Source organism: Xiphophorus maculatus, chromosome 9, assembly GCF_002775205.1.
Source record: "Xiphophorus maculatus strain JP 163 A chromosome 9, X_maculatus-5.0-male, whole genome shotgun sequence".
NCBI classification, from domain to species: Eukaryota; Metazoa; Chordata; class Actinopteri; order Cyprinodontiformes; family Poeciliidae; genus Xiphophorus; species Xiphophorus maculatus.
In genome coordinates, this window is record NC_036451.1 from 1,328,037 (window position 1) to 1,348,221 (window position 20,185).

At 37.8% G+C, this 20,185-nt stretch overlaps 2 protein-coding genes and 1 long non-coding RNA gene across 3 annotated transcripts; 1 reads left to right on the forward strand and 2 right to left on the reverse strand.

Annotated features, from left to right (window-relative positions):
• The first annotated feature begins 1,118 nt into the window (after window positions 1-1,118).
• Window positions 1,119-12,276, forward strand: LOC111609764. The gene is made up of 15 exons (XM_023340094.1): window positions 1,119-1,347; window positions 2,476-2,667; window positions 2,804-2,878; window positions 3,393-3,511; window positions 4,727-4,880; window positions 4,954-5,079; window positions 6,200-6,234; window positions 6,313-6,397; window positions 6,473-6,681; window positions 7,604-7,784; window positions 8,259-8,342; window positions 9,160-9,296; window positions 10,343-10,584; window positions 10,690-10,799; window positions 11,674-12,276. The coding sequence occupies exons 1-15, from the start codon at window positions 1,213-1,215 to the stop codon at window positions 11,857-11,859; spliced, it is 2,070 nt and encodes a 689-aa protein (XP_023195862.1). The 5' UTR covers window positions 1,119-1,212; the 3' UTR covers window positions 11,860-12,276.
• A 652-nt stretch (window positions 12,277-12,928) lies between these two features.
• On the reverse strand, window positions 12,929-14,303 carry LOC111609782. The gene is made up of 3 exons (XR_002753325.1): window positions 14,159-14,303; window positions 13,995-14,080; window positions 12,929-13,902 (listed from the first exon to the last, which is right to left on the reverse strand). It is a non-coding gene; the product is annotated as an uncharacterized LOC111609782 (long non-coding RNA).
• Window positions 14,304-15,733: 1,430 nt separating this feature from the next.
• LOC111609727 (zinc finger protein 853-like) lies at window positions 15,734-19,117 on the reverse strand (the record flags this gene model as incomplete). Its single annotated transcript, XM_023339773.1, has 3 exons — window positions 15,734-16,309; window positions 18,299-18,583; window positions 19,013-19,117. Coding segments are annotated over 3 exons (954 nt in total), but the record flags the coding sequence as incomplete, so codon positions are not given.
• Between the last annotated feature and the right edge of the window lie 1,068 nt (window positions 19,118-20,185).

Sequence of the window (20,185 nt, forward strand, 5' to 3'; positions counted from 1 at the left end):
CAATTTCAAGCTTTTTGGTAATGATTATTTTTTCTTTATCATGTCGAAGTTAATGTGTTTTACAAAATTGCCGTGGAAACACTTCTTTCACATCAGCAACTGGATCTTACTACTGGCAGAAACCACAAAGAAAATGACAGGAAGTGGTAGAATTGTTTTGTTTTTTTTAACTATTATTTTGTTCATTTTGCATAAAAACATTTTTAAAAAATGGCGACGACCATTTCACATTTAGCATTATTTCTAGATAGTATATCTTAGATATTTCTCCCTAACTGATACACTTAGTACAACTAACAGTAGGATCCATATGGGACAGATCCGGGGAGGAAACAAAACCACGGTACAAAAACCGAATAATTAAAAGCGAAAATAAAACCTGAGGCTCATAGCAGATTAAATTCAGATTGGTACAGGAGGAAGATGGCTTGGAGTGTTTTTCATGAGTTGTATGAACGAACTTATTCACGTGATTTTAATTGCATTTGTTGTTTAATGTCAGAAAATTTTATCACTAATGTAATTTTAGATTTTCATTAAGATGAACAGAAATAGTTAATCTCAAGTTTTTGAATTGGAAAAAAGATTCATTTTTGGTCAACTTTTACTCTGATTACTAAATAAAACTAAATGTTTCATTTCCAGGTAAACTCGTCTTGTTTTTGTGAAACTATTATAATCTAATCAGGAGTATTGATTTATCGGCTTTAGTTGCTGATGGCAGACCGAAGTCGTCTGTTTCTGTTCCCATGACTTTAAGCAAACAACTAATCATTTTAAATCACAGCAGTGAGCAAACTTCAGCCCAGACCTGAGATTACAGCTTTAAATAGTCTAACGTTTTCTAACATCAACATTCAGGCAAAATTCTAGGAATGTTCTTTATTTGATTAAATGTTTGTGTATTTTTCTGTCACAAAGGTTACATTTGAATGATCTGCAAGCAGAAATTGATTAATCGCATCAATAAAAAAAGTCACGTATACACGGCTGAGTCAGTAGCTGCGTTTCCAGAGAGCAGGCAGTCACCAGAATCAATGAGAAGAGGGAGTAAAATGTGACCTTTAACCCCTGATAGACCTCAGCTTGAGTTGATGAGACCTCATCAACTCCTCTGCTTCTGCTAAACCTGGAAACTTCCATCGTTTGAGGCTAAAACTTCAACTGGGGCAGATTTTAAGGAGAAACTTGGATTTGTTTCTCTGGAACAGGATGAAGCTTTGTGACAAAAAGTCGGCGTTGCTGGGAATCACAGAAAACATCGAAATGAGGCTTTTCTCTTTAGAAGAAGAAACTGGGATCATAGCGACGCAGGAAAAAGAAGAGAACAAACAAACCTCTGAACAGGTTCGTTCTTCAAGATAAAACTTCATATTTACAGAGCTGGGTATTGTGAAACTTTTTAAAAATATATATTTTTAGTAGTATTTTTACTGCGCTGTACTTTTTACCTTTTACTTGAGTCATTTTATTGCGAAGTATTTCTGCTCTTGAGTAAAATTTCTGGAGTTTCTTCCTACTGAATGAAAAACAAACATGTTTTAACCAAAAATTCACCAGACACAGACCTGCAGTTTCTGTTAAAGTTTTTTATAAACATTTTTTTTTTAACTTTATTTTGTTCTTTGTTTATGTGAATTATTGTCATGTTAGTTTTTAAAATACAAAAATTTTCACTTAACTTTATGTTTTGGTCCCTCTGATGATGTAATTTTATATTATTAAATTTGGTCAGATACTCAGTACTCGAGTAATTTCTTGGATGGATACTTTTCATTTTTACTTGAGTAAAAATATATTGTAGTGCTGCTCATACTTCAGTATATATTTTTTTCATTTCTGCCCTACCTCAAATTATTTATGAGTTGATGTAAAGACAAACTATCATTCATATGGTTCCTCTGTGATTAAAAGTCGATATGCAAATTTCCAAACATTTATTTGACTTTAACGTCACAGATTTAGTAACAAACCACAGAATATGAAGCTTGTTTTTCAAGTTGCAGAATCACAAATCTGAAAGCAGGAGTTTCTTTGCTCTTTAAGAAACATTTTTGTGCTCAAATCAGTTGTTAATCAATCCTGATATTTCCTTCCTCTAGAAGCATTTCAAAAAATTCAATCCAGATGATTTGCCAGTTATATTTAGTACAATGTCAAAATTTGTTGTCCTGTTAAAGTCAGAAACAAGCTAAACAACCTTTCTTGGTGGAACAGTTTTGGTTTCGCTGTGTTTATATAATCAAGACGACGCCGGTAATTCAGCATATTTTCTTTTTGGATCATTTGACTGCGTTCATCCATAATGGAGAAAATTCTCTTAGTTACTGTCAACAGAGGAACAAGAAAAGGACAAAACACATTTCCCAGAAAAACTGAATGAATCTGTTTGAGTGAAAGTTAAATTCCTGCCAATGTTTTTAAACTTCAGGCCTCCATAACATTTATTTACTCCAGACCCGTTTCCCCTGTTAGACCCAGAGGTTCCGGTACCTGGAGCATCCTCTGGCCCCTGACCTGGAGGAAGAGGAGGAGGACGATGACCTGCTAGTCGAGATCAAAACCAAACAACCAGCAGAACCAAAAACTGGACCTCCCGTCGTCAAGGAGACTTCTTATTGTTCGCACATCTTCAACATAACAGACGACACACACATCGAGATGGAGGTAAGAGATGAATCCAGCATGAAGAAATACTTTTTATTTTTCACAATTCAAGTTAAAATATTCCTATTTTCAGATGAGGCATGTGAAGCTAAAGTCAGTTTTTCCTTGAACCTGCTGTCGTCTCCTGTCCCTCCAGTCTTTTCCGCCCATCAGGCTTTCTGACATCGAGCTGGTCGAGATGAAATCCGGCAGCTCTGACTGCGCCGCCCCGGTCAGTCTCAGGTTTTCTCACTTTCTCTTGATCAAATCACAACCACAAAAATTTATTTTTAAAAATTATTTCATTCGGTGCTTAACTGTATTTGTCTCATGATGCTAAACCGTTTGAATCGGTGCTTCAATAAACAAAACAGAAACAACAAATACAATTAATTGTAAAGTAAATGTAAACAAAATGTTCCTTTAAAAAAAAAAAAAAGGTCTGAGACCAAAACACCAAGCTGAAGACTTTTATCATCCAGTTTTTGGCAGAAAGAGAAAAATATAAAAACATGATTTATATAAAAAGTAGAGATTTTATGAAATTGTCTAAACTACTGAAGTATTTTTAATGGTTAAAATTTGCAGTCAGATCACAATCCATAGAATAAGTGTTTGTCTACCAAAAGGTCAAACTCAATGAGATTTTTTGAATTTCTGGAGTATTCTTGTTGTATATTTCTGTCATGTTTTTGGTAGATGTTGTGCTGTTTGTTGCAGAGCTGCAGCTTTGTTTTATGTTTCAGTCATCCTTAAACAAACCTCGTCACCTTAAATGGAAGAAACTGAAACCACAGAAGAGCAGACATGTGGTTAAAGACGTGATCTGTCTCCCAAAGGAAACGTTCCTGGAGCAGCTGGACAGGTGAGGCCTGAACGTTACCGCAATGAAGCACCGATTCATTTAAATATCAAAACTTACGCCTGCAGTATCAAACTTTTATAAGAATTTTTTTGTTTTTTACACGTTAAAATTATGTTGTGACCAGAGTTGGGTAGTAACTATTTACATTTACTCAATTACATTTGAGTAACTTTTTTTGAAAGAAATTTACTTTTATAAGTATTTTTACTATGCCGTACTTTTTACTTGAGTGATTTTATGATGAAGTATTTCTACTCTTGAGTAAAATTTCTGAATTCTCTACCTAATAAACAAAAACTGAAACTTGCCAGACACAGACACACACCTGCAGTTTTATTAATGTCTCACAAGTTCTTCCTTGAAAGAAACTGATCTGGAAACATTTTCTTTTGCCTGATTTTATTTTTTCCTTATATGAATTATTGTCGTTTCGGTTCTTAAAATACCAAAATTTTTACTTTGGTCAGTCTGATTATGTAAATTCTAAATATTAAATGATTCATTTGGTGAGTTACTCTACACTTTTTACCAATTTTTAAATTTTTTTTACTCTTATTTGAGTAATTTCTTGGATGTGTACTTTATATTTGAGTGAAGTATGTTGTAGTAGTGCTACTCTTACTTTAGCATAATTTTTGTCTACTACTACTACTTCTGATATTGGTGAGTGGAAAGCTTCTTTCTGTTGACAATAATCAGAATTTAAATGAAATCAAACAGCATTTTTACGGTCCTGTACTTTTTACTTTTACGTCACGTGAGTAAAACTGGTGGATTCTCTGGGTTTCCACTGCCGACCACACTCCAGTCCGGTAGGTGGCGGTAAATGCAAATTAAGTTGGTTTGACAACCGCCAGTAAAACACAAAAGAAGAACCAGAAACCTGCCATTAATGCTAAAAGTAGTTAGCATAGCCACAGTTAACGGCAGATAAACGGTTTTCCTGTAATAGTAAGTTGTTTTTCCACCATTAGCATAATTATCAGCACACAGGAAGTTGTTTAATAGATCTAAGACCGTCTCTCTCTCTCTTTCGACTGATTGGTTGTTTTTGAGCGAAGCGGTTCATCGGTCCCAACATGGCGACAGTTTTAATAAATATGGACTAAACTTATTTTAAAAGTTACACACTTCGGCTTTAAGAGTTATCTACACAGACAATTAATATATTTGCACAATCTGCGACTCAGTACATGTTTGTTCTTCATATTTAAGTAAACAAACGGCTCCCCGACAAGCAGCCCTGGCGGCTCGCATCACGGTCGACTCCAGCTGGTCAGCCAATCAGATGCAGAGTCGCCTGGCGTCGCTTTTTCAACCGCAGTTTGTAAAGAAACCAGGACAAAAGTTTTCCTTCACGTACCTACAGGTTGGTGTCGGGTTGTTCTGCCGTAAAATGCGCTTGAATCTCCATTTGAAGCCTAAACGTGTGTGTGTTTCAGAGTGTGCGGAGCTCCAAGGTGCTGTTTGTCCCTGATTCTCCTGCAGAGGGCTGGACCGGAGAGCAAGTCCTCCGCACCAGTGAACACGGTGCTTTGTATATATTTAGTCACCACAGCTATGAACAGGTACAACACAACATGTTTTATTTTTTAAATTAATCTTCTGTCTACAGCAGATTTCTATCTTCATTCTTAATACAAGAATGTCTGAGTAAATTGTGTCCCTATGCCGGATTAAAAATGCCTTTTAAAAGAAGGTAGTACACATTTCACTAAAGACTTTTCTGATATCAAAATGTTTTTTTATAAGTTTGACATAATAGTTTAATCCTAAGTGTTGTGTTTCCATTAAGCTGCAGGCAGAAAACATCAGTTTGTGTGTAATTATTTATAATATGTCTCACTTAGTGAATTAAGTCACTGAAATAAATGAACTTTTCAATAATATTATCATTTATTGAGATGCACCTGTAGTTACTGGATCTGCATTTAAGCTGGTTTCCAGATTAAAGCTATAATTATTAACTTAAAGATAATTTTGCAACATTTTATTTTAATTATGTAGCACAAATTTGTAAGAAATGTCGTCTTTAGGCACAAACCATTTCAATTCAGTCCAATTAATCTCATTTATCAGAAAGGTAATTTCATTATTCAGATTAGCTTTAAGGGTTTTTGAATAAAACTTACTGTCAGGGTTTTATTGTTTTATCAAATCAGTGACTGGGTTTCCTTAGTCTTACAGAAAATTAGAATATACGCCCAGTGAGTCTCGTTTGTCAGATTAAAAGTACGTTTTGTTAAAAAATACCAGGTAGGTTTTAAAGGGTAAACCCCTATTCTGTTTTTAAAAATAGTATTGGTCAGATACTTTAATTTTAAATGCTTTCAACAGCTTTAAATGGAAAATTATTCTAATTAACAGAAATAAAGTCTTTCAAACATCCCCTGATGAGCCAACCTATATAAAGTTTCACTTTGTGATTAATTTCCTAAAATAAAAGGAATTTTCAATAATATTCTACTTTTTTGAATAAAGACTTTGTTTCTAATCCAAACAAACTGAATTTTACTCATTAAGATCAAAATGTCTGGATTGTTTTGTTTTTTTGCTCCTCAAGACGATATTTTTTGTGAATTGGTGAAATATTAATGAATTGGATTGAAATAAATTTCTGTCAAATATATTTAACGTTTTATTTTTTTCTCCCTGCACTGATCAACTCGTTTGATTTTACACCAACAGGCACAATATGAAAGCAAAGCATCCGTCTTAAAAAGGTAAGAAAACATTGTTTTTGTGAGTGGAAACTTAAAAATAAAATAAATACAGCTGTTTTAAAATCTGAACATTCACAGGAAGGATTCAGGGTCAAAGGTCAGCAGACGGAGTCCCGGTCCAGTGGGACAGAGGCAGCCTAATGTCTGCCGGGCTCCAGAGAGGGTCAGTTAAAGTCTGATGTAAAATCTGATGGGTCAAAAAGGAAGACTTCCTGTTCACTTCCTGTTTCCTGTGCAGCTCACCCTCAACCTGGACACCATTCTGAGGTTATTGAGACTAGAAAACACAAACGCAGAAACTGTCCTGAAGGTGAGCAGAGGAGACGTCCTTTCTGCTGCGCTGAAGGAGGTCAGGAAACCAGGATTCTGCTTCAGGTCCAATCCGGTAGTTTCCTTCAGCGGAGAGGAGACGCTCTGCCATGACGAAGCTCTCGGAGAGTTCTTCAGGTTTGGATTCGCTCCTTGAAGTTACGGTTTCAGCCACTGATTCAGTTTAGTTTTTAGTCATTAACTAGATAAAAATGTATTTAAATCTATTAAAGTCTGCGTAGAGCAGTGTTTCTCAAACCTTTTCAGAATAAGGTCCATCAGTTAACATTTTGAGTTTTTTGCAGATTCTGAAAGTGGATTCTAACCTCTCCAATAATGTCACACATAAATAAAATAAAAAATGTATTTACTACCAAGTGTTTTGTGCATTAATAACATTTGAGAGGTATTTGTAATTTAAAAGCACAATAAAAGAAAAATAAACTTGAGTTGCTTTGGCAGAAACAAAAATCCGCATTAAATATAAAAATTATCCATTATTATTTCTGTATTTAATTAACTTAATTGAGTCATTTTGAAGTAAATAAAAACAATAGCTGACATGTGAGCAGAGCATTATGAGCAAGCCAAGTCGTAAAAAGCAAAGGTCAGTTCTGACCAACGGAGATTAGAGTCCAACCGTTCAGAGCCGCTCAACAGAATCGAATCGCTCAGCAGGTTTTACTGATCACATAAAAATAATCCTGGATTTGTTTTCTTTCCACTGGTATCTTCAGTTTTTCTTTAGACTGACCCGGTTTAAAGCCAAATCCATTATTATTTTTAAACACAATCCTTTGGTAAGCTGTACGCGCCGCACTTTGACCTCTGCTCACAGTAAATAAACGGTCGTTTACATGCAGTACCTTACGGACCACTAGGGGGCGCCCGGCGACCACAGTTTGAGACCAGTTTGGCTTATGGTTTCCGCCTTTTTTTGGTGTTGTAGTTTGACCGCCAACCAGCAGGGGGCGCCGCTGGTCCGCTGTGTTTTAATTGGTTACTGTCTTTGAGCGATGAAGGTGTGATTTACATCCTAAGATAATTTCTTCCCGTTCAGGCTGACCCTCCTGGAGCTGCAGCAGAGTTGTGTTTTTGAGGGTCATCCGGAGCGTCTGTTTTTCACCTATGACCTCACAGCGCTGGACGACGGGTTGTATTACGAAGCGGGCGTTCTGATTGGCTGGTCGCTGGCTCATGGAGGACCTGGACCGTGCTGTCTGCACCCGGCCCTCTACCAGGTCTGCCACTCAACAGGAACCATCTCAAATATGAATCTGTTGAAACCTGAAGCTATGCACAAAAACCAAAAGAGCTGAATGTTTTTATTTAGTGGTTACACAGAAATATGTTTGATTTTTAAATCAAACATATTTAAAAACGGCACGCTGGCGTTCCGTTGCAGGTTAAGGGGTTAAATAAAATGTTTATAAATTGCAGTCTTTAATCATGTAGCTACGTTAAAAAAACAAACAACAAAACAAAGCATACCAGTAAATATTCATGACTTTTTTAATGAATGTGGTTCAATATTAACATTATTATTAACTTAATTTAGCTGAAAATGCTTTGGGAAAACAGTCATCATATATAATATGATTACAAGAAACGATTTAAAACCACATTGGCGTTCAGAACTTATGCAGATCGTTGCATGTATCGTAGCAGTAGCTCAGAGTTGTATGAAGTGTTTTTGTTTCTGTTTGTTCCTGCAGCTGATGTGTTGCCAAAGTGCATCTCTGGAGAATTTTAACTGGAGGGACGTCGTTGATGCTGAAGCTCAACTCCGACTGCAGGAGGTGGAGCGCACACAGAACTCTGATTAACATCCACGGCTTATTTCAACGTTTATTTATGAAAATATAAATGAAATGCTTATCCTGCACCGCACACAAATAACAGCTGTGGAGCCAAAAATTATTCTGAAGTAAGAGTAGCACTACTTCAACATATTTTTATTGAAGTAAAAGTAAAAAGTAGCCATTAAAGAAATTACTCAAAAAGAAGAAAATGTATTTTGTATCAATCGTTTAATATTTAAAAATTACATAATCAGATTGACAAAAATAAAAGGATAAGTGGAAATGTTGATATTTTAAGAACCAAAATGACAATAATTCATTTAAGTAACAAAAAATAATAAAATTGGACAAAAGAAAATGTTTCTTTCAATAAAAAAGATATGAAACTTTAACAAGAACTGCAGGTGTGTGTTTGAATTACAGGTTAAATTATGGTTGATTCCCATTCAGTGGGTAGAAAAGCCAGAAATTTTACTCAAGTAAAAGAAGAAATACTTCCTAATAAAATTACTCAAGTAAAAGTACAAAGTACAGTGTAGTAAAAATACTCCTGAAAGTAAATTTTTTCCAAAAAGTTACTCTAGTAAATGTATCTGAGTAAATGTAACTAGTTACTACTTTCCCCTGCTGACCCGTTGACTTTCATGTCTGTTTTCTGGGTCAAAGTGAAGCGTTTAATTCATCAGAGTGACGGTAATCTGGTTGAGCTGTTACTTTGTCGCCCTGTTTTTCTTTGTGTGGACGTCATGCAGCCTCTGTGTCATCAAACCAGTTTATCGGCCTGAATGAAACTGTTGCTGCTCTGCTCTCCCAGCTGCAGAGCTGCAGCGATGTGCAGCGTCTCTCTCCCAGCCTGTGTGACTGGCTGTCCGGCTGTGGGATCCATCCGGCCTGTTCCAAACAGATTCCCGCCGTTTACGCCCGCTTGGTGAAACACTACGTCTACCACAGGTCTGAGCCTTTCATCTGAATATCAGGTTTCAGTTTTGTCGGCTGCCAAAAGCTGAGTTTTCATTAAATCTGTGCAAATATTTGTCAGTATTCTGTTAATGCAAAAACAAAAAAAAACATAGTTTTGTAATTGTGTGACGGCTTACTGGGGGCACTGTAAATGTAACGAGAAAAAAGTAAATTTATGCCAAAAAACTCAGAAATGCTTAGATTAATCTTAGAAATTTTCTAGAAATAAATGGGAAATTTCTAGAAATTTTTTTTTTAATTCTGGAAATGTAAGATTTTTCTCGAAATTTTAGTTTTTTCTTGCAATTTTTTAAAAACTTTTTATAGCTCAGAATACATTTTTTTTGTTCTTGAAAATTTCTAGTGTTTTGAGTGAAATTTGGGCCAACATGCCATCGTAGTTTTGATGCTAATCAAATAAATTTTCTAGAAAAAACGAGAACATTTCTAACGTCCAACGTTGAAACTTTACACGAAAAAAAAAAAACTCAAAGATTTTGAGTTTAATCTCAGAAAGTTTCATGAAACATTGACATTTAAGTTTGAAAAGTTGTAAATTTGTGGAAAAAATCTCAAGTTTTACAATTTGAGAAATTTAGAATAGATGTTGAAATTTGAGATTAAAAAGTTGGAAATTTGTGAGATTAATCTCAGAAAATCTCTAGAAAAAACAAGGGATTTTCTGAGCTCCAAAAGTAAAAAGTTTGTGACCAAAAACTCAAATTTTGGGATTAATCTTAGAAATTTGAAAGGAGTTCAAATGTCAAGAAGTCAAAAATGTTTGTCTTCTAGAAAATGTCTGACTTCAGCAATTTAGATTTTTTATTTATTTTTTTGGCAAAAATGTAGTTTTGCGATCTCTCTTTCATTACGGCTGAAATTCGCCTCATCATAACCAAAACCTGCTTATCCCAAAACTTAAGTTTTTTCTAAATAGTTGTGTTTCCAAAAACCAAATCCATTTTCTTCATTTCAATTTGGACATTTCTATGGTTAATGGAAATGCAGCTCCAGTCTGACTGCCTCCTGAACTCCAGGGCGGCCAGTATGATCTCCCAGTTCCTGGAGGGCTTGAACAGCTGCGGGGGTCTGTGGGATCTGGTGAAGTCGCACTGGGAAACGTTTCTGCCGGTGATGACCAGTACGGAGCGGCGGGCGCCGAGCCTGGAGGCTTTCAGACGCCTCTTCACGTTTTGCTTCAGCGATCCGGACTCTGAGCTGAGGGGAGCTGAGGAAACCACAGCGGCTCAGTGGGAAACCGTCCTGAGCATGGTCAGCGGTAAGCACAGGAACACACACACACACACACACACACACACACACACACCCCGGCTGAGCTGTGATGAACCGTTAACAAACGTGTTTCCTCCTCATGTTGAATCAGACGGTGAAACGTATTTTTCCTTCGAAGACCTCCTCCTCTTCATCACAGGAACCAATCATCTTCCTCCTCTTGGTTTCCCCAAATTCATCTCTCTGCGTTTTTACTCACAGGTTGGTATCAGCGATTAGTAATTGGTGATCAGTGATTATTGGTTGGTGATCATAAACTACAAGTTTCCATTTCAGTGTGAGGCTGAGCACCAACGGTTATTTTATGAAACGCCACGCAGTAATCAGTTTGAAATTTTGTGTAACGATTTAAATCATAAACGTAAATAATCACACAGAGATTTTTACACTGCAAAAAATACCAGATGGAATTATGATGGTGAACGCCCGGCACTAATATTGGAGTGTTAGTGCCAAAAAATATGAGAATAAACCCATTAGAATAAAGTAATATTATGAGAAAAATGAGAAAACAGTCATAATGAGAATCATTTCAAAAGAGTAAAATTGTAATAATATAAAAACAATCATATTAGAAAATCAAGTAATATTAATACAAGACTAAATTCATAATATTACAGAAATAAAGTTGTAATATTATGACAATGAAACAGTAATTTTATGAGAAAAGGGTAATGTTGGGAATCTTGTGAAGTTATACTTTCACTGTCAGTTTTACAGATGGGATGTGCTTAATATGTCCAAATATCAGCAAATTATTATCAGTAGCTGGACTTTGAAATGAATATTTTTTAAAAAGAATCAGAAAATGCCAGATTTGTACCTATTGAAGCTTTGTTCTCATTAAAGCAGCTTTTTTCTAGTAATTTGTTCATGTTGTGACCTCATTGTCATCATATCCTGATTTTATTCTCATAATTAAAAATAAATAAATCTCCGTCTGGCCCTGGTGTGTTCAAGCCTTTAGTTTTGTTTCTATTTCAAAGGTGTGAAGATATTTCCACTAAACTAGAAAGTTTGCACGGTTTCACTTAATGTGACTGAATTTATTTGTTAATTTTATTATTTTTGCCAGGACTCGGTCTCGTCCGACCCGGTTCTCCCTCACGCTTTTGAGGATTCTCTGGAGCTGTTTCTGCCCAGAGGAGTCCCAGAACCTCTGGACCTGTTGGTGCTGCTGAACAGAACCTTACACAGAACTCTGGATCAAAGATGTTTGCATGCAGGCGGAGATATAATCTCTCCTGAAATTATGACATAGTTATTATAAAAGGAAGCAAACGGACATCTTGGAGCAGCATGTTGTCTGCTCAACGCATTTAAAGTGTTTGACCTTCGGTTCCTATAATCTAATTTGATTTTGATAAATTGCTGACGGTGTCCTGCTGTTTGGATTGTTTTGTGTATTTTGACAAACCCTGGATGATTCAAGTCATTTATCTCAACAATAAAAATGTTGTTTATATACATAATCTTGTAATTTACAGTGAAATTCTACAGATGGGAATTTGAAGATGGTCTACATAAAGTTTTATCATTTTTATTTTATTTTTAACATTTAATGTATATTTAATTCTTTGCTCCAAAGTACGCTTAAGGTTGCAAAAATATTGTAATAAAGTTAATTTAAGGTAAATGATCTGCACTTTGCATGAATAATTTTAACAAACGAACATTGCAGGAGGAAAATTTTTTTTCAAAAAGCCCAGAAAATAATAATGTAAATATACTTCTATCTTCTTGAAATCAAAACCCTCTTTATGTACGTTTTGTTGCCTTTGAGCCACGCTTTGCAAGATTAAAATGTATAAAATTAAAATGAATACATTGTTCTAAGAGTACCTCATCATCATACACTATCCAATTCAATCTTCAGTTTTGTTTATTTAAATTGAAGCCTTGGTATGATTTAACACCCCAAAGAACAATATGAGTTTAAAACATTCAGGTGAAACTATAAATTATATCAGGTATCATCTGATTTATTATGTCTTCTGATTATAAAGCTGAGTGGCTAACAGAAAATAAAGCAGAATTTTGTGAACAGTTTGTTTAGTTTTTATTAAAGATGTTTTTTCCCTATTAAATGTAAGAGTGTCCTGTGTAAGTCCTGAAATCATAAACATGCCAGTATTATATTTTGGATTTGGATTTTGTCAATAGATATCTTACTAGAAATCTGTACTGAGGCTGTAGGACTGGTTTCTGTTTTCGTTGCATATTCCATTTTTATCTCAGTTTGGATCATTTTCTTTCTCAAGGCTTGAAAAGAGCAGAAAATTCACTTGGAATTTGAAATTCAGATTCAAAGAAAACAAACTCTTTATAAGCATGCCACACACTACAACAATCTTTAATTTTCTGTTTCTATCCAAGCAGAAAAACAAAATAAATATACACAGATGACATTTAATTCAACTGCGCAAGTTTTTTTTCTTGGAAATTTCAAAAGTCAAAAATGTTTAGTATTTTTCTTGCACGTTTTTGACTTTTCAAGCTCAGAAAAGTCTTTATATTTTCACTTTCACTGGGTTTTTGTATTGAGGTAACATCAAGCTAAACGACTTGCAGTTCATATGAATACTTTAATTGTACTTTAACTGCAAAGCTGAAAAAGTTAAAATACAATCAAAACATATATTAGAATAAATATTATGAAGTTATCAACAAAACCAATTTAGTTCAAAATGAGTTTTAAAATGATTGTACGTCTACAAAACCGACAAAAACGCAACAAAATTAGAATCTGCAGTGAAACAATAAAAAATAACCATTTGATTAGATTACATAACTTTGATTTATGACATTTTTATACTAAGACATTTTTACACTTTGCATAGTCAATTGTGAAAAGCAAAATCAATGAGTTCAGACGTTACCTTGAATCTACACAAACTTTGGTATTTCATAAGGGTTTTCCAGAAAGCAGGTTATTTATAAACTGATTAAGTTAATTCTGGGAAAACTCAGATTTTCTGTTCCAGACTGATATTAAAAACAAAAATAACTTCTGTTTTAGACTGGGTGACGGTTTTCTGACCTAAATTTAAGGTGTTCCAACTTCAGTATGGATAATATTTACTGGTTAAACATCATCCTGTAGCTAATTCCAGGTTCAGACACTCAAACTTGACTTGAAATATCATTAGTACTTATTGTTTCCAATATATTGATATAGCGGTTAAATAATAGAGAGAACATGTCATGTAGATGCTGTTTTTGTCTATGGGTTAACTCTAACCCGTTGAATGCTTCGTACAGTCACCCTGTGGGCGGATCCATTAAGGAGCTGGTCTCTGAAAAACTAAATGAGGAGAATGAAAGTGTTAATATTTTATGATTTAAAAAAAAAAAAAGAAAAACCAAATAATTTGTGGATTATTCTAGTTTACAAACCTGTTCAATGAGATGAACTATGGTTGCATTGCTGATCTCTCCATAAGATCGTAACTTCATGTTTAGATGTAACAGATACTCCAAACCTGTAGTGATTTAGAAGAAGTCAGTTGGTCTGTGGATAAATTTAAGAAAAGCTGCGTTGCTTTTTTGAAATTATTTACCATTAGAAGTTTGATCTGTAGGACGAGGAGCTGCAGATGTAAATGTTAGCATTGATGTGGGAGCAGCAGACGATGTTAACAAGGTTGTATTTGTTGGACCTGTAGTTGTAGTTGTTGGGGCAACAGTTGTAGTTGTTTGGGCAGCAGTTGTAGTTGTTGGGGCAACAGTTGTAGTTGTTGGGGCAACAGCTGTAGTTGTTGGGGCAACAGTTGTAGTTGTTGGGGCAGCAGTCGTAGTTGTTGCTGCTGCAGTCGTAGTTGTTTGGGCAACAGTTGTAGTTGTTGGGGCAACAGTTGTAGTTGTTGGGCCTGTAGTTGTAGTTGTTGGGGCAACAATTGTAGTTGTTGGGGCATCAGTTGTAGTTGTTGCTGCTGCAGTTGTAGTTGTTGGGCCTGTAGTTGTTGGGGCAACAGTTGTACTTGTTGGTTCAACCGTTGTAGTTGTTGGGGCAACAGTTGTAGTTGTTGGGGCAACAGCTGTAGTTGTTGGGGCAACAGTTGTAGTTGTTGGGGCAACAGTTATAGTTGTTGGGGCAACAGTTGTAGTTGTTGGGCCTGTAGTTGTAGTTGTTGGGGCAACAATTGTAGTTGTTGGGGCATCAGTTGTAGTTGTTGCTGCTGCAGTTGTAGTTGTTGGGCCTGTAGTTGTTGGGGCAACAGTTGTACTTGTTGGTTCAACCGTTGTAGTTGTTGGGGCAACAGTTGTAGTTGTTGGGGCAACAGCTGTAGTTGTTGGGGCAACAGTTGTAGTTGTTGGGGCAGCAGTCGTAGTTGTTGCTGCTGCAGTCGTAGTTGTTTGGGCAACAGTTGTAGTTGTTGGGGCAGCAGTTATAGTTGTTGGGGCAACAGTTGTAGTTGTTGGGCCTGTAGTTGTAGTTGTTGGGGCAACAATTGTAGTTGTTGGGGCATCAGTTGTAGTTGTTGCTGCTGCAGTTGTAGTTGTTGGGCCTGTAGTTGTTGGGGCAACAGTTGTACTTGTTGGTTCAACCGTTGTAGTTGTTGGGGCAACAGTTGTAGTTGTTGGGCCTGTAGTTGTTGGGGCGTCAGTTGTAGTTGTTTCTGCTGCAATTGTAGTTGTTGGACCTGTAGTTGTAGCTGTTGGGGCAACTGTTGTAGTTGGAGTTGCAGTTGTACTTGTTGGGGCGTCAGTTGTAGTTGTTGCTGCTGCAGTTGTAGTTGTTGGTTCAACAGTTGTAGTTGTTGGGGCATCAGTTGTAGTTGTTGGGGCAACAGTTGTAGTTGTTGGTTCAACAGTTGTAGTTGTTGGAGCAACAGTTGTAGTTGTTGGGGCAGCAATTGTAGTTGTTGCTGCTGCAATTGTAGTGGTTGGACCTGTAGTTGTAGCTGTTGGGGCAACTGTTGTAGTTGGAGCTGCAGTTGTAGTTGTTGGGGCATCAGTTGTAGTTGTTGGGGCAGCAGTTGTAGTTGTTGCTGCTGCAGTTGTAGTTGTTGGTTCAACCGTTGTAGTTGTTGGGGCAACCGTTGTAGTTGTTGGGCCTGTAGTTGTAGTTGTTGGGGCAACAGTTGTAGTTGTTGGGCCTGTAGTTGTAGTTGTTGGGGCGTCAGTTGTAGTTGTTGGGGCAACAGTTATAGTTGTTGGTTCAACAGTTGTAGTTGTTGGGGCAACAATTGTAGTTGTTGCTGCTGCAATTGTAGTTGTTGGACCTGTAGTTGTAGCTGTTGGGGCAACTGTTGTAGTTGGAGCTGCAGTTGTACTTGTTGGGGCGTTAGTTGTAGTTGTTGGGGCAGCAGTTGTAGTTGTTGCTGCTGCAGTTGTAGTTGTTGGGGCAACAGTTGTAGTTGTTGGGCCTGTAGTTGTAGTTGTTGGGGCAACAGTTGTAGTTGTTGGGCCTGTAGTTGTAGTTGTTGGGGCATCAGTTGTAGTTGTTGGGGAAGTTGTTGGGGCGTCAGTTGTAGTTGTTTCTGCTGGAGTTGTAGTTGTTTGGGCAGCAGTTGTAGTTGTTTCTGCTGCAGTTGTGGTAGTTGGGGCAACAGTTGTAGTTGTTTCTGCTGCAGTTGTGGTAGTTGGGGCAACAGCTGTAGTTGTTTCTGCTGCAGTTGTGGTTGTTTGGGCAACAGCTGCAGTTGTTTCTGCTGCAGTTGTAGTTGTTTCTGCTGCAGCTGTAGTTGTTGGGGCAACAGTGGTAGTTGTTGCTGCTGCAGTTGTAGTTGTTGGAGCAACAGTTGTAGTTGTTGGTTCAACAGTTGTAGTTGTTGTGGTAACAGTTGTAGTTGGAGCTGCAGTTGTACTTGTTGGGGCATCAGTTGTAGTTGTTGGGGAGGTAGCAGTAGTTGTTGGGGAAGTTGTTGGGGCGTCAGTTGTAGTTGTTTCTGCTGGAGTTGTAGTTGTAGGGGCAGCAGTTGTAGTTGTTTGGGCAGCAGTTGTAGTTGTTTCTGCTGCAGTTGTGGTAGTTGGGGCAACAGTTGTAGTTGTTTCTGCTGCAGTTGTAGTTGTTGGGTCAGGAGTTGTAGTTGTTTCTGCTGCAGTTGTGGTAGTTGGGGCAACAGTTGTAGTTGTTGAGGCAACAGTTGTAGTTGTTTCTGCTGCAGTTGTGGTAGTTGGGGCAACAGTTGTAGTTGTTTCTGCTGCAGTTGTAGTTGTTTGGGCAACAGCTGTAGTTGTTTCTGCTGCAGTTGTGGTTGTTTGGGCAACAGCTGTAGTTGTTTCTGCTGCAGTTGTAGTTGTTGCGGCAACAGTTGTAATTGTTTGGGCAGCAGTTGTAGTTGTTTGGGCAGCAGTTGTAGTTGTTGGGGCAACAGTTGTAGTTGTTGTGGTAACAGTTGTAGTTGGAGCTGCAGTTGTACTTGTTGGGGCATCAGTTGTAGTTGTTGGGGAGGTAGCAGTAGTTGTTGGGGAAGTTGTTGGGGCGTCAGTTGTAGTTGTTTCTGCTGGAGTTGTAGTTGTAGGGGCAGCAGTTGTAGTTGTTTGGGCAGCAGTTGTAGTTGTTTCTGCTGCAGTTGTGGTAGTTGGGGCAACAGTTGTAGTTGTTTCTGCTGCAGTTGTAGTTGTTGGGTCAGGAGTTGTAGTTGTTTCTGCTGCAGTTGTGGTAGTTGGGGCAACAGTTGTAGTTGTTGAGGCAACAGTTGTAGTTGTTTCTGCTGCAGTTGTGGTAGTTGGGGCAACAGTTGTAGTTGTTTCTGCTGCAGTTGTAGTTGTTTGGGCAACAGCTGTAGTTGTTTCTGCTGCAGTTGTGGTTGTTTGGGCAACAGCTGTAGTTGTTTCTGCTGCAGTTGTAGTTGTTGCGGCAACAGTTGTAATTGTTTGGGCAGCAGTTGTAGTTGTTTGGGCAGCAGTTGTAGTTGTTGGGGCAACAGTTGTAGTTGTTGTGGTAACAGTTGTAGTTGGAGCTGCAGTTGTACTTGTTGGGGCATCAGTTGTAGTTGTTGGGGAGGTAGCAGTAGTTGTTGGGGAAGTTGTTGGGGCGTCAGTTGTAGTTGTTTCTGCTGGAGTTGTAGTTGTAGGGGCAGCAGTTGTAGTTGTTTGGGCAGCAGTTGTAGTTGTTTCTGCTGCAGTTGTGGTAGTTGGGGCAACAGTTGTAGTTGTTTCTGCTGCAGTTGTAGTTGTTGGGGCAGCAGTTGTAGTTGTTTCTGCTGCAGTTGTGGTTGTTGGGGCAACAGTTGTAGTTGTTTCATCTGCAGTTGTGGTAGTTGGGGCAACAGTTGTAGTTGTTGAGGCAACAGTTGTAGTTGTTTCTGCTGCAGTTGTGGTAGTTGGGGCAACAGCTGTAGTTGTTTCTGCTGCAGCTGTAGTTGTTGGGGCAACAGTTGTAGTTGTTTCTGCTGCAGTTGTGGTAGTTGGGGCAACAGTTGTAGTTGTTGAGGCAACAGTTGTAGTTGTTTCTGCTGCAGTTGTGGTAGTTGGGGCAACAGTTGTAGTTGTTTCTGCTGCAGTTGTAGTTGTTTGGGCAACAGCTGTAGTTGTTTCTGCTGCAGTTGTAGTTGTTGCGGCAACAGTTGTAATTGTTTGGGCACCAGCTGTAGTTGTTTGGGCAGCAGTTGTAGTTGTTTCTGCTGCAGTTGTAGTTGTTGGGGCAACAGTTGTAGTTGTTTGGGCACCAGCTGTAGTTGTTGGGGCAACAGTTGTAGTTGTTTCTGCTGCAGTTGTAGTTGTTGGGGCAACAGTTGTAGTTGTTTGGGCACCAGCTGTAGTTGTTGGGGCAACTGTTGTAGTTGTTTCTGCTGCAGTTGTAATTGTTGGGGCAACAGTTGTAGTTGTTGGGCCTGTAGCTGTAGTTGTTGGGGCAACTGTTGTAGTTGGAGCTGCAGTTGTAGTTGTTGTGGCGTCAGTTGTAGTTGTTGGTTCAACTGTTGTAGTTGTTGGGCCTGTAGTTGTAGTTGTTGGTTCAACTGTTGTAGTTGGAGCTGCAGTTGTAGTTGTTGTGGCGTCAGTTGTAGTTGTTGGTTCAACTGTTGTAGTTGTTGGGCCTGTAGTTGTAGTTGTTGGGGCAGCTGTTGTAGTTTGAGCTGCAGTTGTAGTTGTTGTAGTTGTTGGGGCGGTAGCTGTAGTTGTTGGGGCATCAGTTGTAGTTGTTGGGGCGGTAGCTGTAGTTGGTGGGGCATCAGTTGTAGTTGTTGGGGCGGTAGCTGTAGTTGGTGGGGCATCAGTTGTAGTTGTTGGTTCAACTGTTGTAGTTGTTGGGCCTGTAGTTGTAGTTGTTGGGGCAACTGTGTTAGTTGGAGCTGCAGTTGTACTTGGTGGGGCATCAGTTGTAGTTGTTGGTTCAACTGGTGTAGTTGGAGCTGCAGTTGTAGTTGTTGTGGCGTCAGTTGTAGTTGTTGGTTCAACTGTTGTAGTTGTTGGGCCTGTAGTTGTAGTTGTTGGGGCAGCTGTTGTAGTTGGACCTGCCGTTGTACTTGGTGGGGCATCAGTTGTAGTTGTTGGTTCAACTGTTGTAGTTGTTGGGGCAACTGTTGTAGTTTGAGCTGCAGTTGTAGTTGTTGTAGTTGTTGGGGCTGTAGTTGTTGGGGCATCAGTTGTAGTTGTTGGGGCAGCAGTTGTCGTTGAACCTGTAATTACTGCAAGAGTTGTTACATTTCATTAGTTTTTTTTAAAATCACCCCTCACTGATAATCTTGCTTCTATTTTCCACTGGAACATTTCCATTCAGATTTTTCCCCCGATTTCCTTCTGAACAACTTTCTGAATATTTTGATGACTCTTAAAACAGTTTCCATGAGCCAGTTCTATTATGTGTTACATGGTGAGAATGATTAGACGGACACCTAGATTTCTCCAATCCGAATATTTTCTACAATTTAGATTTTCTTGGCCTGATGTCTTAGTGTGTGTGGTTTGTGACATATTGCCAATCAGAATGCAAGTTGACCAAAACATGGGACAGAATCTAAAATACACAAAGACAAAATACAGAAATCCCGGTACAAACTTCCAAATGGTATGAAATAATCTTTCAATAAAGTTCTAGAAAAATATCTAGAACTGTGTCTCCCTTGACTGTATAAAATACCTTCTGCAGACTTATAATTACCAACTATGTCATAGAAATTTGGGAATTGCAAACAGTGGAAAGAATTCAACTGGACCCTCAAAATGTGAAAAGGATTTTCCAGTGGCTTTATCTTTGAGACAATGTGGTAAAACAGTTGATCTCGCATATCTTTTTGGATTGACGAGTTATTTTTAAGTTCTGAAAAAATATTAAGTAATAGATTGAGAACATTGGTAAAAGAGAAGTCGCTGTTTTCTTTGTTATGTCAACTGATGTTTTAAATCATGTATTTTATTGAAGATCAAAAACTATTAGTTGGAATAATGTGACGTCATCTACTGTAACTGAGTGGAAACAGAGACTACAAAAAAAGTATATGATGAAAAAAAATTATAGTATATATTTACAAATTAAATGGATCTTTTCAATCAGAGATGAAATATTGTTACAGTTTATTTTTTTCCAAATATGTGATAAAAAATACCTAAAGTTTTGGAAATGGGCTCTAACAAATATTTTTTGTTTGTTTGTTTTTTGTGTTTAATTACCTGTCTCTGGTCATGTTCTGTTTTCATTT